Below are 14,998 nucleotides of genomic sequence, written 5' to 3'. Positions count from 1 at the left end.
CCAGGAGGCGAGATTGGAACCAGAATCCAGATATCGACCACTTTCCAGTACAATGAACAACTTCACTTTGTTGTGGATCGTTATTTTGGCAAGTACCAGTAAAACTCTGTCTATACTGTACAACTCAGAGGCGTCAAGCGTGCAGGGGCGTTCTGCGTCAGCCGTAATCGTCAATCGTCCTGCGCATTAGTTGCTTATTGGAATTACTTGAAACATCGACAAATATTCAAGGTAACAGACCTAATTATGCGCCTCTTTCCTTTTGTGCTTCTTTATTTACCCGAGACTAAATTTTGCCAGTCCTTGGAATTCTCCCCCGTGTGGAATTGCTTCGGCGTCTATCACCTCCATGATTGCCCTTTATCGTCCTATGATTGGACCTTCATGCATGCAACTCCTCATCCAAATGAGCATCGACCTCCTATTCCCACTTTTGTTTCTTACCTTGGTATGGCTGCATGGATATATCCATTCAGACCTCGCCGAGAGCAGGGATGTGCTGAACTCGACCAAGCAAGTCTCCATCAATAATGTTTCGCATGGGCCCTGGTCTACAGTATTGTACTGTAGACAGCCCAACAAGCTTTCGCAATGCTTGAATGGCAGTTACAGCGGTTTAGTTCGATGGTTTCCGCTCGGTTCTGCCAAGCTGGAGAACATCTATCTTTCTTCGCTTGGCTGGATTTCTATCGCTCCAGTAAACTCGACACGCCCGATTTCACATTCAGCAGCAAGCCTGGATCTACCTTCACTCTGGATTTGGATCTGCAAAGCTGGAGCTACATTGCCCACAAGATCAGCGAATGATCACAATCATCTGGTGGCCAAGAGATGTGTTTTTAACGGTTATGCCTCGGTGTAAATAGGAGCTCCCCTCACTGTCGGATCTCTCCTTTACCTTGCTTTCTGCTTGAACCTTAAAGGGGCAACCACAACGTCAATCCCGACGACTTCGATACATGTCTTGTCCTGAAGTAACCATTCACTCTCTCTCTCACTCGAATCCGACGTTGATTATCGAACGCATTCCGTGCGACCTCCCACAGGCAACCCAAGGCCAACCGGCGTTGAAATCGAGCCCAACCCGACCGCACAACGTCTTTCACCATGCTCTTCAGCCCGGTCAAGGACAAACAAAGGGGCTTGCTGGGTATGAAACCATACTCGGCACGCGGCAGCATGCGCTCGTCGAGCTTCCCGCCACGCCGCCCAAGCTCCATAATACGCTACCTGGGAATCACATTCGTCATCATCCTCACAATCTACTACCTGCAAGGATCGAGTCAACGACTCGCGAGACCCAAGAACTACCCGCCTGAGCGCACGAAGCCTGAGGAGTCCACCTACGAACAACAAGGTCAGCAAAAGAACGGCAAAGGCGGCAGCAGCAGCAGCAGCAGCAGCAGCAGCAGCAGCAGCAACAATGAACACCCAATCGACAAGTTAATCCGCGACGCCGATGCCAACTTCCGATCGGTGCTATCCAAAGAGTCTCGGACGCTCGAGGATGCGGCGGCCAGGTACCGTGAGAGGCGCGGCAGACATCCCCCACCGGGATTTGACCAATGGTGGCAGCTGGCAACGGCGAATAGGGCCATCGTGGTGGAAGACTTTTGGGACCAGATATACACGGACCTGGAGCCTTTCTGGGGCCTGCCGCCGGCGCAGCTGCGCAAGGAGGCCTGGGACTTTGAGATGACCATCAACGTGCGCAACAAGACAGCCTCGGCCCAAAGCGACTGGTTCTGGACGCAGATCTGGTTGGACATGATTAGGCAGATCGAATCATACCTGCCAGACATGGACATTGCATTGAACGCAATGGACGAGCCGCGCATCGTAACCCCGTGGGAGGACATCGACCGATACGTGACAGAAGCCAAGAAGACGCGCAAGGTGGTTGAGCCCAAGGAGGTTATCAGGGAATTCTCGTCGCTGCCCAAGCCAACGGAAGGTCCTGATAAGTGGTCGATTGGAGACAAGAAGAACTGGGAGACGAAACGTGAGTAATATTTGCTTTGCCTGCTTCCATGGAAAATTCGGGCAGAACTGACAACACACAGATCCGTATTGGGAGATTGCTCGTCGGGGCTGCCCCCCGGACTCGCCCGCCCGCACAAGCCCAGTTATGCGCAACTTTGACCACGAGCCGATCATCGTACCATCCAACGCCGAGCCGCACATGTACCAAGGCTTCGTGTCCAACTACACACTTGCGACGTCCATCTGCCACCAACCCGACATTCAGGGCCTTCATGGCATTTTTGTCGAGCCTCTGTCCATTTCGACGACGCGCCATCTATTTCCCATGTTTGGCGGCAGCAAACTTGCCACCAATAACGAGATTTTGCTGCCGGCGCCCATGTACTGGTCGGGAGGTGCGCGCTTCACGGCAGATGGGTACGACAGCCTGCCGTGGGGAGAGAAAAAGAATGGTGTGACATGGAGGGGCGTGGCGACGGGCGGGAGAACGAGGGCCAACAACTGGAAGGGATTCCAGCGGCACCGATTTCTCGCCATGAACAACGGTACGGCAATTGCCATGGCCGAAAAAGCCCTGCCCTCGGAGATTGACAAGGAACCGACCCCACCGGGTGAAGCAATGCCCGTACCAAAGGGGCTCAACTTTGCGCTGCCCGACAAAAGCTACAACCTGGCGGCGCAGCAGGCTGGTAAGCTGAGCCAGTGGGTAGCTGAATGGTCCAACATGGCATTTACGGACCTCAACTGCCAGCCGCAGGAGCCCGAAGGACGATGTTCGTACACCGGGCACGCCTTCGAGCTTGGCAAGGGGCTCATGCTCGCCGAGATGTTTGAATACAAATTCCTTCCGGACATCGACGGCAACAGCTTCAGCGGGAGGTACCTCGGCTTCCTCAAAAGCACATCGTTGCCGATCAAGTCGACGCTTTTCCGGGAGTGGCACGACAGCCGTTTGGTGGCCTGGAAGCACTTTGTTCCCCTGGATGCGCGGTTCGGAGATTGGCACGCAATCATTGAGTACTTTCTCGGCTACACGGGGACCGACAAGAGAAAGGCCGCCGCCCACGATGCCGAGGCCGAGAAGATCGCCATCGCGGGGCGGGAGTGGGCAGAGTTGGCGCTAAGGTCCGAGGACATGCTGATCTATGTTCTGCGACTGCTGCTAGAGTATGCGAGGTTGAGCGACGATAGGAGAGAGATGATGGGGTTCGTGGACGATTTACTGCCTAAGCAGACGGCGTAGCCCTCTGCTGTGCGGAAGGGATAATACTTTCATTTGTTTACTAGATACCCCTTCCTTGAGGGAAAGTGACTGTTGTTTGTGTACTTTAAGCCTGTAACCAATCTTTATGTACCATAAACGACATGCAGATTTGTCAATATTGAAGTTTCTTGACTAAAGAGCTTGCCGATGAGTGTAATTCTGCATGTCCATAAAGTACCAAAAGTAGGTAACTCGACGTACAGTAATTAGGGAGAGATAGGCTTGCCAGGGCAAGGCAACTAATTAATCCGTAAATAGCTGGAGGTCACCAATCTACTTGGTACACACCAAAAGAGGGTAGAAGCGGCTGAATGCGGCATGCCGTCATCGTAAACAAGGGTGGGTGAGACCTGACTTGGTGGCTGATCCGCCACTTGAGCACGTGCAAGATTGATGCTTGCAGCAATTGGTTACGTTATTTTCCGTGGAAAAGAGTCGTATCGTACGTACTTGGCTTGGCTTTGCTTGGACGACTTGGCCACACTCGGTCCTGGCGGCGTCGTCTACGGGTCCAAAATCATTCGTGTCTGTTTTTGGTCATTTTTGATCACTTTGCTGATTACACTGTCTTTACCGTATCGTGAATACTGTAGCGATCCATATAAGCGGAATCGTCGCGGTTTTTATGGTCCCGTCCCTGCTTGCCAAGGACCCCGCCGATATCGAAACAAAGCCCGCAATAATTAATACAAGCGGGCAGCTCTCATGATTACCATACTGCTCTTTGTGGTACCAATACTTGCCTACTATCTAGAACTAAGAATAAAAGGTTATCGAGCATCAAACAAAATCGAGTCACAAACCACAGGCTCAAACATCTCGGTGACATGGAAGGTAGCTGCATTGCACACCGTAGTTTCGGACCACCTGCACTTAGGAGTAAAGCGTGCAGGTTGTTCACGGCGCACCTTACCCCTAAGTGCAGGTACAAAACAGCTTGCGACCATGGGACCCCACAGTGTGTGGGATTTTTATCGCCGACGGTCCCGCTCACAAGAGCTTACTAGTAATTACAACCCATGGCCCGACTTGCCGAGTACGTAGCCCTTTTGGTAGCGTACAGTAGGTACGGAGAAGCTCGCTCTGTCAAGCCGTCGCCTGCCGACGCGGGTTCGCCCTTGCAACGTTTTTGACCGGAGCACAATGGGATGGTGGTAATCTTTGTCACCTGGCCGGGTCTTAAAAAGGTTTACCGGTATCTACCCTGCCACACAAGTCATGACAAACGAGTCGATCCCAAACACCTCCGGTCAAGACACGCCGCCAGATTAATGCGTTTCCTAGTGCTCCGGCTACTGTACATACATACCTAACGGTAGTCTACCTTCTCAACCTAATCTAATTCGCACTTCCTTCCTCATCGCCTCCCGCGGACCCTTGCGCGCCATCTTTTCATCCAAGCTCTTCTTGCTAGGTATAATCAAGACCCACGCGGAAAGCAGCGACCCAAGGTATGAGCAGGCATCTGTGCGCTTCGTGGTGGTTTCCCCGTCAAGAGCTAAAAGGCCTCAAGAAGAAACAAACAGCCTTTTTTCGTCACCATGTCTTCAACACATGCTACCCAGAACGGGTCGAATTCCCAGACCGACGCTTCTACGCCAGACTACACCAAAACCCCTCCCGTCATGTTGACCACAATGGTGGAGAGCAAGTTCCTCTCGAGCCCAGAGGACCTGGGAGTCGTGGCCGTTGGATTCTCTGGAGGCCAGGTACGTCATTCGTGGCCATGGCTGTTACCCCGTCTTATCTACAGATGTGCAGAAACTGACAAGTCACAGTGCAAACCTGGTGTTGACGCCGCCCCCTCGGCTCTCATCGACTCCGGCCTCCTCACGCAGCTCCACTCGGAACTCGGTTACCGCCTGCATGGCCACACCCAGGTTCATCTGTACGGAGACCTCGAGCCGGCAAACGACCCCCCGTATCGAAACATGAAGAAGCCGCTCGCCGTGTCAGCTGTGACGCGCCGGATCGCAGAGCAGACGTACGAGCAGGCGAAAGAAGGCCGCATGGTGCTCACCCTGGGTGGCGACCATAGCATCGCCATCGGAACAATCGGCGGGGTCGCCAAGGCCATCAAGGAGCGGTTCCAGGGCCGGCGCGAGGTGGCCGTCATTTGGGTGGATGCGCACGCGGATATCAATACGCCGGAAACTTCGGACAGCGGAAACATCCACGGCATGCCTGTGTCTTTCCTAACGGGATTGGCAACGGAGGACAAGGACGAGTACTTTGGCTGGCTGAAGGATGACAACCGCATCAGCGTCAACAAGCTTGTTTACATTGGTCTGCGGGACGTGGACCCGGGCGAAAAGAAGATACTGCGCGAGAACAAGATCAAGGCATTTAGCATGTTTGATATTGACAGGCACGGAATCGGTCGCGTCATGGAGATGGCACTGGCGCATATCGGCACCGATACACCCATCCACCTCTCTTTCGACGTGGATGCGCTCGACCCCATGTGGGCTCCCAGCACGGGGACGCCGGTCCGTGGTGGCTTGACGCTGCGCGAGGGAGACTACATTTGCGAATGCGTACACGAGACGGGACAACTGGTTGCTATGGACTTGGTCGAGGTGAACCCTAGCCTGTCGCCGAGCGATGGAGACCCCGGGGCGCACGAGACAGTCAGGGCTGGATGCAGCTTGGTGAGATGCGCATTGGGAGAGAGTTTGCTGTAAATACACGGACTTGGCTTGTTGAGCATACTATAATCGTTCGCCATTGGTAAAATCAACATTCGGCACTACATTATTCATAATCGCATGTGGATGAATTGTCCACCATCCTGTCTCTGTCTGTTTGTAGTGAAATCTGCACCCCGCAGCTGTTGTCTGATCCGATCAATTTGTGGTCCCTGTCCCCAAGCAGCTATAAACGACCAAGCGCTGCGTCTACCCCACCTTGCCCACCTCGCAACTTCGCGACAGGGGTATACAACGGTCGCTGGGCGACAGCAGCGTCAAACAGAGCGTCACATCCGACAGTCCTCCACCAAACCAGACTTTGGATTAGAGACCTCGGTGTCGCTCAATTTGATGCACATTATTGTTCTGGTCGATCGCGTATTCGATAGTGCATTGGCGCCGGCATAAGTTTATTTTCCTCCAATGCAAGCCACTGGTCCTGCCTGCATTGACGGGAGTGCCCCAATTATTTGTCCAAGCGCGTCGCAAACCAAGAAACCGTGGTGCTACCTGCCTGACTCTGCCGCTGCGATCTCGACAACTTTCTCGGCTTCTTTTTCGACAGCCATCCCAGTTTTCGAGCATCAACCCCATCGACCGAGCCTTCTCCCCAATTGAACCAGCTACTAGAAGCGACAGTCACGGCCTGACCACGACAGGCACGTTTACAACTCACACGAGGGCTGCGCGGCGGAACCCAAGCCCTTCCTGTTTGCGCCAGATTAAACAACGGAAAACGGTGCGACCGTCTTGAGACTCGGCTTTTCAATCAAGATCGCAACGCAATCGCAAGTCGCGCATCGCTTTTGCGCGTCGCCTCAAGTTCTGGAGATCGGCAACAGGACCGCATAATCCGACCGTGCGTTGCCATCCACGGTCGCCAACACTAGTTCTAGTCTCCAACTGTCACTGTCAACTACCTGACACACGGACAAAATGGCCTCGACGGTAACCAGCGGCTACACCATCGCGCGCCGCGAGCCCATCCACCGCTACCACTGGCCGGCGGTGCAGCTCAACATATGGCTGCTTGTGATGCTGCTCTCGGCGTCGACCATCGTCGGCGTCTTTGCCAACTTTATCAACGTCCAATACCAGTTGCTGCTTGGAGTGCCGTGGTACTTTCCATACTTCATTGTGGTCGGGTCACTGGTCATCGTCTTCATCTTCCTCATGCTGTGGCTCATCTTCAACTCGCGCCTGCTGCCATCCGTCGTTATGATCGGAGGCTTCATCCTCTGGGTCATGTGGCTCGTGGGCTTGATCATGGTCAGCATTGAGCTCTGGGGGTCATCCAGCGGCAGTGTGCAGGGGAGTTGCAATCTGCTGGTGTTTAATCAGAACCCTACTGGGCAGACGCTCAACACGCTGGCATGGCTGCAACAGAAGAGTATTTGTAAGTTCTTTGGCGTTTTTTTTTATGCTCCATGGCTCTATAGCTCCACGAGTAAAAGATCGACTGACTAACTGGTTTTGCAGGTCAATCCTGGCAAGCTGTCTTTGCTTTCGCGCTCGTTGGGCAACTGTTCCTTCTGTGGATCATGATCATGGCGTACCAAGTGTTTGCGGGGCAGGCATTATGAGATTAACAATTATCTCGAGTTCGTTCTTGGCAGGTATTGGATATACTGTTGATTCTAGCTGAGCAAGCTCTATTCAACTGCTCAGGCTGAAGTGATGGAGTTCAAGGCATTGGGATAGCGTGTTATGCATTATGTCATTAAATTTTTGGCTAGGTTCTAGTGTTGTATTAATTCCAGGTTTCCATGTGCACATCGGATGATCCACCGTGAACGTTTAATGCCTGAAGTCGTGACCAGACCTAGTTGGAGATCTTAGGGTTGACCTTTTTGCTATAGGAAAATTTTCATCAGCACACCGAGCACAAAATACTAGAAGTTGTAAAACATCAACTTACCCAGTCACCTTTTCAAATGCGCCCCGGGCGGCATCGGTGATCTTTTCGCTGGTGTTCCGGTCGACGGGGTGGCCAGACTTCTTGGCCAGTGCGTCAAATGCTACAACGGATGATCGATCAGTTTAGTTTTAAATGAACCTTGAGGCTTTTCAACATACCTTTGTCGCCATAGTCCCTCTTCTCACCCGCCATACCGGCGTTCTGCTGTCCGGGAGCGGCAGTGCCGTTGTTGTTTGTGAGGGAGTTCATTTTGATTGAGATTTGAAGTGGATATGATAGGTTGTAGTCGATTCAAGTTGCTGCGTGAGAAGCGATTGGTATGATCAGGATAACCAGATGTGGCGGGTTCTGATGTCAATATTTATACGCCGTTTGAGTGGTGACATCAGAGGGGCACGCAGTTGTCCGACCTAGCTCCAAAACCCCGACCAGGGACTTGATCGCAGGTGGGTGACCTGCATCCTGCATCTACCGGAATTAGGTAGAGCAGGATTCATGTTGGATTACGGTACGATATGCAGCTAAGAGTGATTGTTGGTGCATCCCCGTCCAAGGTTCACTTAAACCGCGACTATTACAGCAGTGACGTTGGGGCTTGGATATCATGACAACCCCAAACTCAGTTCAGACGGTTAACGCTTAATTATGTAGCAAGGAAGTTAGAGGAAGTTAGCCAACCAAAGTCAGGAAAATATCGAGCCTGGTTCATATTTCTTGCTGTGCTGAGCCTGACTGGCGCGGACCCTGCTGGCGGCATCCGAAACGTGGGGAGGCACAGTCAAACTACGTCATTTTGAGGATCCTGTACAAGTGGTCAAGGCACCTTGAGGATGAACGAACTAGTATTCCATTGGATGCACAGCCTCATGAAAACCGGACGCAAAATCTCCTTTGGCCAAAGAGACAGCAAGCTTGGAGAAATAGGATAAAGAAAGTCAAACTGTCAAATGCGCAATGATCTATAGTTCTGATCTAGAAACTCGCCTCCACTTGGGCTCCAAGACCCACGCTGCCCTGATGCCAAGGACTGGGCATAGCTTGTAAATACCTAAATGTCGGGATGGAGTAGGTTAAGCAACATCTCGGCAGAGTTGGCACGCCGATTACGCAGCCGTCCACAAGAGTTGCCTTTGAACCCTTTCGACACACGTGATTAAACTACCTAGGCAGTCCAGTCCCAATTGGTTTGGTCCGACCGTGGAAGAAAAGGGGTAATGGCTATTTACTTCGGCAATTGGATACTCACCGAGGTAACCTAGGCCTTTCCGAGGGCTAATCTAGCTGGTTTTCGCGAACAATTCGCTGCCCAAGCTAACGCGACGGCGTATCAAAGCCTCTGCTGAAAAGACGGATACGAATGGAAGAAGCCTGTACGGAACCCAATTGAGGATTGGTTGGGTTGGCGGTGTCTGTCAATCAACTCAACTGGGTGCCTGTCAAACACTGGCGGGAAGATCATCAGCCACCCCAGTAGCTCGGCTTGGAGGGTAATGTCCCTATCTAAAACATCTTATCGCTGTCCAATGATGCTCGACGGGCTGGCATCCGGATTAATCACATCCATGCATTTCTGCCAGGATGCTGTGCCAGAAAGCTTTTCAGTGATGCTCGACGGGTTGGCATCTACCTAGGATGCTACGCCAGAAGCTTTCCAATCCTTGAGCTCAGCTCACTTTGGGGGTTCTCCATCTTCTACCAATCTTTTCAAGACAAAATACCAATTGTTTGCTTCTTAGGGCATCCCGCTCGTCCTTTGAAGCGTAATTAGAAGAAAAAAGAAGTCAACTGAAACAGCAGGGATCGGAGCCGAGCCGTTACTGTTTAATCGTAAGATGTGGACCGGCTGGCGTTCAGGATTCCATTCGCTGCAAGGCACTAACATGAGGGGCATTCAGTGGGTTGCGCCCCCAGAGCAACAGCGCGACCCGTAAGGGGAGAAGGGCAAGGGTCCGAGCGCGTCATTTGTCCCGCGTGGCTCTGAACTTCTTTGGACCACTCACAGGACGTTGCACCCGCGCAACCAGTGGAGTGGAGGGCCTTGACTTTTCGGCGCGACGGCAATCAATACACACCATCCCGTCCGTATTTTGTCTCTAATCCCTCCACACGACCCAGAATATTCTGGCGCCTGGTAGCCGATCGGCAAATCTCCTTTACGTTGCGACCGTAGGGACTGGACTCGACTCGACTCACTTGAGCAAATGCATGACCACGTCGCTCAACTAGCTAAAGACTTCTGATGATGGAAGACGGGGAGTCGAGTGCTCCGCAGAAGCAGCACCAGCTCGATCCCTCACGGACTTCGCCCAAACCTTCACCCCTGGTTCTGCGCGCTGTTGAAAACGAAGGCACTCGAGAGTCTTATACTCCCACAGGGCCTCCGCCCGTGTCGCTCAAGCTTGAAAACATACCACCATTGAAACCATCCAATTCCGCACCCGACAGCTCCTTCGACAGCAGCATGGCTGACGGCCAAAGCATCCTGGACGACCGGCACTCCGACTCGCTCGCTGAACAGGCCGTCCGCGAACACCTACAAGACCTCGACTCAAGCTTCGTCCCACCCATATCGCCAATACCCACGATAGTCGCCCGAGGTGCTGCAGCGGAGGACGACACATTTGTTTTTGACTCTCCGAAAAAGTCCGCATCCACCACCGCCGGAGAGCCCACTGCATCCTCGAAACCGCAAACACAATCTGATGGGAAACCAAAATCGAGCCCACCCACCCCGGATCCCAGCAAGAATGCGTCGAAACAACCGACTGTCGAAGACCCTAGCCAGGACGACTCGCTCTTGAACGTACAAAATGCGCTTGACGCAAGCACCACAAGCGCCACTACAGCCTCGCTCGAAGCCTTCTCATCATCACCCACGGCTGCCGCTGCCGCCCGCACGATATCGCGAGCTATATCCAGAGCCAGCAACGGGAAGAGTGAAGGGGTCGGCCACCCGGACGACAGCTTTTCAACAGACAACAGCGGTATGTCGGACGGGCTACGGAACAATGACGACAATGGAGGCGAGGGTGATTCGTCGGTGCTTTCTGAGCGCCCCAAGGAAAAGCCGTACTTTGTGGATGCTGGCAGCACACCTGGCAATGCACTCCGTTCCGGTAGACCCAAATATCTGTGGAGCCGAAACGCCAGCCAACGGTCTAGCGTCTCCTCATCTGCAACCAATAACAGTTCTGCGGACGACCGCGATAGTGACGTGACGGTCGGCCTCGGCACTGACTATGCGCTTCAGTCTGGAGGGGCTTTGCCGGCCGCTGGGCCTTCCCGGGGATACAGCAACATGTCCAGAACTATCAGCCTTGGAAGCATGGCCTCTGGTCTGGATGACGAGCCTGCAGGCCGTGCTATGGATCAACTGGAAACGCTTGACGAGCATGATGTCAACAGCTTTGGTCGTGATCCCATGCGGACCCCAAAGGCCAAGGGGTCGCTCGCGCCAACAGACACCGTCATTGCCCGTCGGGTCATGAATGTCCACGTTCCAGAGTCGCTGGCGCGCGAGTACAAGAGTAAAGGCGGGCTGCAGACACCAAGGCGCCAATCGGAAATGACATCAAGTGGTGTGACGCCCAAGCGGACGCTGACTCTCAAGGAGCAGAGCAGTACCATCGAACGGCTGTCGAAAGAGAACTTTGATCTGAAGCTCAAGGTCATGTTCCTCAACGATCGTTTGGACAAGCTTTCGGAAGAGGGTGTTAAGGAGATGATCTCGGAGAATGTAGAGTTGAAGACGGGACTAGCCGTCCTGCAGCGCGACAACAAGGTGCTGCGACGGCGAGTCAAGGAGCTCGAGAAGCAGCTAAAGGAAGAGGATGACCGGCCCAGCACCGCCAGGAGTGGTGCGTCCAGTGAGCAGGCGTCGGCGGCAGACCAGGAAGCGCAAGAGAGGGAAGAAGAGCTGGTCTACTTGCGCGAGCGCATTGAGGAGTATGAGACCGAGATCGACAGGCTACGAGACGAGAACTTGTCGACCGAGGCAGAGAAGAGGCGGATGGCCGAGCACGTGCGGACGCTGCAGAATGCAGGTGAGAAGCATGTGGGTGACAGCCTGGGGAGACAGGAGGAGGCCGACGTATGGAAGGACTTGTTTGAGCAGGAAACGGCCCGACGAGAGCAAGCGGACGAGGAGAATCGCAAGCTTAGGGACGAAGTTTTCCAGCTCAAGCAGCAAGTCACCACCAATGTCGTGGGTCACGGCACCTCGGGATCTGGGAGGATGCATCACACTACCAACATCTACAACATCACCAAGGCCCCTCGCGCCACGTCGCCCAGCAGGCCCATGTCGGCCTTCTCTGGAGAGGCGGAGAGCTCAAACGGCCTTGTCAGTGTGGCTAGCACTCTTGTCGAGGAGCTGCGACGCGAAGGCGAGGCACTGCGCCACGAGAACGCCGAGCTTCGGAGGGAGGTTGGCGCTCAGACTTCCATGTTGACTTCACGAAATCGCGAGAAGGAGCGACTCTATCAAGAGATTGAAGATCTCAAGCTGGCATCTCGTCGTGGCGGACCAGCACCGTCGACCATCGACAGCCTGCTCGATCGATCTGCTTCACGTGCAGGAAGAGACAGGTCCGCGTCCAGAGTTAGTGCTGGGACCAGAGCCGTGTCTGGAATTGATGAAGCAGAACGAGAAGAGTTAGAGAACAAGATGGCCGAGCTGCGTGACAAGATTAACGAGTTGAAGCTCAACAATTCAGACCTGCAGACAGAACTTAACAGCTGCACAGAAGACTTTGAAGCAGCCGCCGAGGGGAAGCGACAGGCTGAAGAGGTTGCCCTGGGTTTGCAGGATGACCTGGACACTGCAATGAACGACCTGGTGGTGTTGCAAACAGAACGAGACGAGGCTTTGCAGGAGAATGACGCTCTGCAGGCCGAGTTTGAGGCTTTGCGAAAAGAGGCACAAGAGGAGCTTGATGCTCTCGATCAAGAGTTGGAGGTTAGAAACGACGAGCTCCAGAGGCTGCAGATAGAACTGTCCGACCGGACGGAGAACTTCAATGCCTTGCAGGACGAGATGCGCAAGCTGAGCGAAAGCTTGGTTGGGCTAGAGGACGAACAAGAGAAAAAGATGAAGATGATTGCCAGCCTGGAAGACCAGCTTGCGGAGGCCAATAAGGAGTCAGAAGACCTTGAGGCCAAGCTTGTGGAGTCCAATGAAAAGGCACAAAGGCTCAGTGTACAGCAGGAGTCTGGCCAGGATGAAATTGCCTTCCTGCGCGAGGAGCAGGAACAAGACAAGATCCGCATCGGAGACCTCGAGGCGCAGATAGCCACCGCTGAGCAGTCCCTGAAAGAGGCGCATGAACGTGTCAAGGAGCTTGACCAGCGTCTCGCCACGGAGCGGAGACAGCGCGAACTCGTGGCGGCTGCCGAAAAGGAAGAAGTACAGCAATTTGTCAATCAACTCAACAGGGAGGCATCGACGGCCAAGGACGAGGCCAAGAGACTACGAAAGAGCCTCAACAACAGAGAGAGAGAAGCCACTGAGTGGAAGGAGAGGCTCATGGAGCTGGAGAACAATCTGCGCGAGGCACTGGGAGACCTTAACGGGACTAGGTCTAGCCTACTCAAGGTAAGTTCCAACATGACATCTCAAATCATCACATCAAGGATCCTTTGCTAACAGAAGTAGTCCATCGCGAAACTCCAACGCGAGCTCGAAGAGACAGTACAGGAGCTCAGCACCACCAAGGCGGCCCTCGTGGACAAGGACCGTCTGCTCAAGCAACGCGACGCCCTCCTCGAGTCGCACGGCCTCGAAGCCCGCAAGCTCGCCGACATGCTGGAAAAGGAGCGACAGGCACACCGGGTGTCCAAACACCAGTTTGAGACGTTCCAAAAGACCCACCAGCACATTACACGTACCAACAGCAGTCAGGAACAACGCATTTCGGAGCTCGAGTCCACCAAGGCCCAGGACGGCCGCAAGATTGCACAGCTTGAGCGCACGCTTAAGGAGCAGCTCAACGAGCGCAACAACTTGCTGCTCGTGCTCTGGACCCGCCTCTCAGCCCTATGCGGCAGCGACTGGGCACACGACAACAGTCTCATCAACGGGCGGGCCTTGCCTAGCCTGGAGGCAGTGGCTACTATGCTTCCTGGATTTAGCAAGAACCTCCTGGGCGCGGTCAAGACCATCGAGACGCTGGTGGGCGGCTTCCAAAATCGCGTCAAAGACGTGGAGAAGCAGATCTGGAAAGAGTATCACTCGCTCGAGACGACGCTAGAGCAGCGTACCAAAAAGCTCGACAAGCTGGAGGCGGCGGTGCGGAGTGGCATCGCGGCGGGTACCATTGGTATGTCGGTCTCGGAACGGGAGATGCAATCCCGACTAATCAGGCTAGAAGATGCGTACCGTCAACTCAAGGTGGAAAACACGACCTTGCGCACGGCCAGTGAGGTACGACAGCGCGCGTCTAGGAGCAGCGACAACGTCGAAGGGCACAGTCCTTCACCCAGCATACCGACGGGCCCCAGAGGTGGGAGCCGGGATCGCGCCTTGCGTAATAGCAGTATGGCGCGGCGGCCGGTGACAGCTGGCGACGTTGCATTTGATAAGGACGGCAACGGCAGGGAGGTTGCCCGGCCAGAAACGGCCCACGTATCGGACACAGACCCCAAGTGGATTCTCCGACTTAGGGAGATGGAGAACAAACTCAAGACGGAGCGCGAGGGGCGAGTACAGGACCGGAGCGCAGCCAGAGAGCGGATCCGCGAGCTCCAGGCGCATCAGCGGACGACAGACAGGGATCTGCAAAGAGCAAAAGAGAGGGAGAGGGGGAGACAGTGATTTTCTTTGTCACATCGGAGCGTTTCCTTTGTTTTTGTGTACTTTGGGCGTTGCATTACGAAGGATCGACAGCAGGAGAAAAAGCTGTCTGGCATGTTTACTTGTTTGAGATGCTTACCTATTCAGGTGTGCCATTTGAGTTATTCGGCTGCTGCTGGGCTTTGGTTACTGTGGTATAAAATTCCATTGCCCTTGGACAATGCCGTCAGTCAAAGGCAACAGGCTGCCACAAGCCTGTATTTTATTATATAAAAATTAAACCAAGGAATGCTTGTTAATAATTATGGATTAATTAATTGTTGGTCAATCTCTGGGGTTGTCCCGCCAACTCA

At 53.8% G+C, this 14,998-nt stretch overlaps 5 protein-coding genes across 5 annotated transcripts; 4 read left to right on the top strand and 1 right to left on the bottom strand.

Annotated features, from left to right (window-relative positions):
- Positions 1–137: 137 nt before the first annotated feature.
- Positions 138–3,394, top strand: MGG_10853 (uncharacterized protein). The gene is made up of 2 exons (XM_003713193.1): positions 138–2,002; positions 2,064–3,394. The coding sequence occupies exons 1-2, from the start codon at positions 1,108–1,110 to the stop codon at positions 3,224–3,226; spliced, it is 2,058 nt and encodes a 685-aa protein (XP_003713241.1). The 5' UTR covers positions 138–1,107; the 3' UTR covers positions 3,227–3,394.
- A 738-nt stretch (positions 3,395–4,132) lies between these two features.
- Positions 4,133–6,020, top strand: MGG_10854 (arginase). The gene is made up of 3 exons (XM_003713192.1): positions 4,133–4,698; positions 4,761–4,956; positions 5,026–6,020. The coding sequence occupies exons 2-3, from the start codon at positions 4,789–4,791 to the stop codon at positions 5,929–5,931; spliced, it is 1,074 nt and encodes a 357-aa protein (XP_003713240.1). The 5' UTR covers positions 4,133–4,698; positions 4,761–4,788; the 3' UTR covers positions 5,932–6,020.
- A 167-nt stretch (positions 6,021–6,187) lies between these two features.
- MGG_10855 (uncharacterized protein) lies at positions 6,188–7,740 on the top strand. The gene is made up of 2 exons (XM_003713191.1): positions 6,188–7,333; positions 7,417–7,740. Exons 1-2 carry the CDS (start codon positions 6,874–6,876, stop codon positions 7,518–7,520), a joined length of 564 nt encoding a protein of 187 aa, XP_003713239.1. The 5' UTR covers positions 6,188–6,873; the 3' UTR covers positions 7,521–7,740.
- Positions 7,542–8,485, bottom strand: MGG_10856 (uncharacterized protein). The gene is made up of 3 exons (XM_003713190.1): positions 8,014–8,485; positions 7,856–7,955; positions 7,542–7,790 (listed from the first exon to the last, which is right to left on the bottom strand). Exons 1-3 carry the CDS (start codon positions 8,102–8,104, stop codon positions 7,760–7,762), a joined length of 222 nt encoding a protein of 73 aa, XP_003713238.1. The 5' UTR covers positions 8,105–8,485; the 3' UTR covers positions 7,542–7,759.
- A 1,309-nt stretch (positions 8,486–9,794) lies between these two features.
- MGG_10857 (anucleate primary sterigmata protein B) lies at positions 9,795–14,992 on the top strand. The gene is made up of 2 exons (XM_003713189.1): positions 9,795–13,448; positions 13,509–14,992. Exons 1-2 carry the CDS (start codon positions 10,095–10,097, stop codon positions 14,664–14,666), a joined length of 4,512 nt encoding a protein of 1,503 aa, XP_003713237.1. The 5' UTR covers positions 9,795–10,094; the 3' UTR covers positions 14,667–14,992.
- The last annotated feature ends 6 nt before the right edge of the window (positions 14,993–14,998 follow it).

Source organism: Pyricularia oryzae, chromosome 3, assembly GCF_000002495.2.
Source record: "Pyricularia oryzae 70-15 chromosome 3, whole genome shotgun sequence".
Taxonomy (NCBI): domain Eukaryota; kingdom Fungi; phylum Ascomycota; class Sordariomycetes; order Magnaporthales; family Pyriculariaceae; genus Pyricularia; species Pyricularia oryzae.
Note: the sequence above shows the minus strand (reverse complement) of the source record. Positions and strands in the feature narration are given on the sequence as shown.

Coding starts and splice junctions, on each gene's coding strand:
- MGG_10853 (XM_003713193.1), top strand. CDS start 1,108: ATGCTCTTCAGCCCGGTCAAGGACAAACAAAGGGGCTTGCTGGGTATG. Junction 2,003..2,063: donor GAAGAACTGGGAGACGAAAC/GTGAGTAATATT, acceptor GACAACACACAG/ATCCGTATTGGGAGATTGCT.
- MGG_10854 (XM_003713192.1), top strand. CDS start 4,789: ATGTCTTCAACACATGCTACCCAGAACGGGTCGAATTCCCAGACCGAC. Junction 4,957..5,025: donor TTGGATTCTCTGGAGGCCAG/GTACGTCATTCG, acceptor GACAAGTCACAG/TGCAAACCTGGTGTTGACGC.
- MGG_10855 (XM_003713191.1), top strand. CDS start 6,874: ATGGCCTCGACGGTAACCAGCGGCTACACCATCGCGCGCCGCGAGCCC. Junction 7,334..7,416: donor GCTGCAACAGAAGAGTATTT/GTAAGTTCTTTG, acceptor CTGGTTTTGCAG/GTCAATCCTGGCAAGCTGTC.
- MGG_10856 (XM_003713190.1), bottom strand. CDS start 8,104: ATGAACTCCCTCACAAACAACAACGGCACTGCCGCTCCCGGACAGCAG. Junction 7,956..8,013: donor GAGGGACTATGGCGACAAAG/GTATGTTGAAAA, acceptor CATCCGTTGTAG/CATTTGACGCACTGGCCAAG. Junction 7,791..7,855: donor GCATTTGAAAAGGTGACTGG/GTAAGTTGATGT, acceptor ATTTTCCTATAG/CAAAAAGGTCAACCCTAAGA.
- MGG_10857 (XM_003713189.1), top strand. CDS start 10,095: ATGATGGAAGACGGGGAGTCGAGTGCTCCGCAGAAGCAGCACCAGCTC. Junction 13,449..13,508: donor CTAGGTCTAGCCTACTCAAG/GTAAGTTCCAAC, acceptor TAACAGAAGTAG/TCCATCGCGAAACTCCAACG.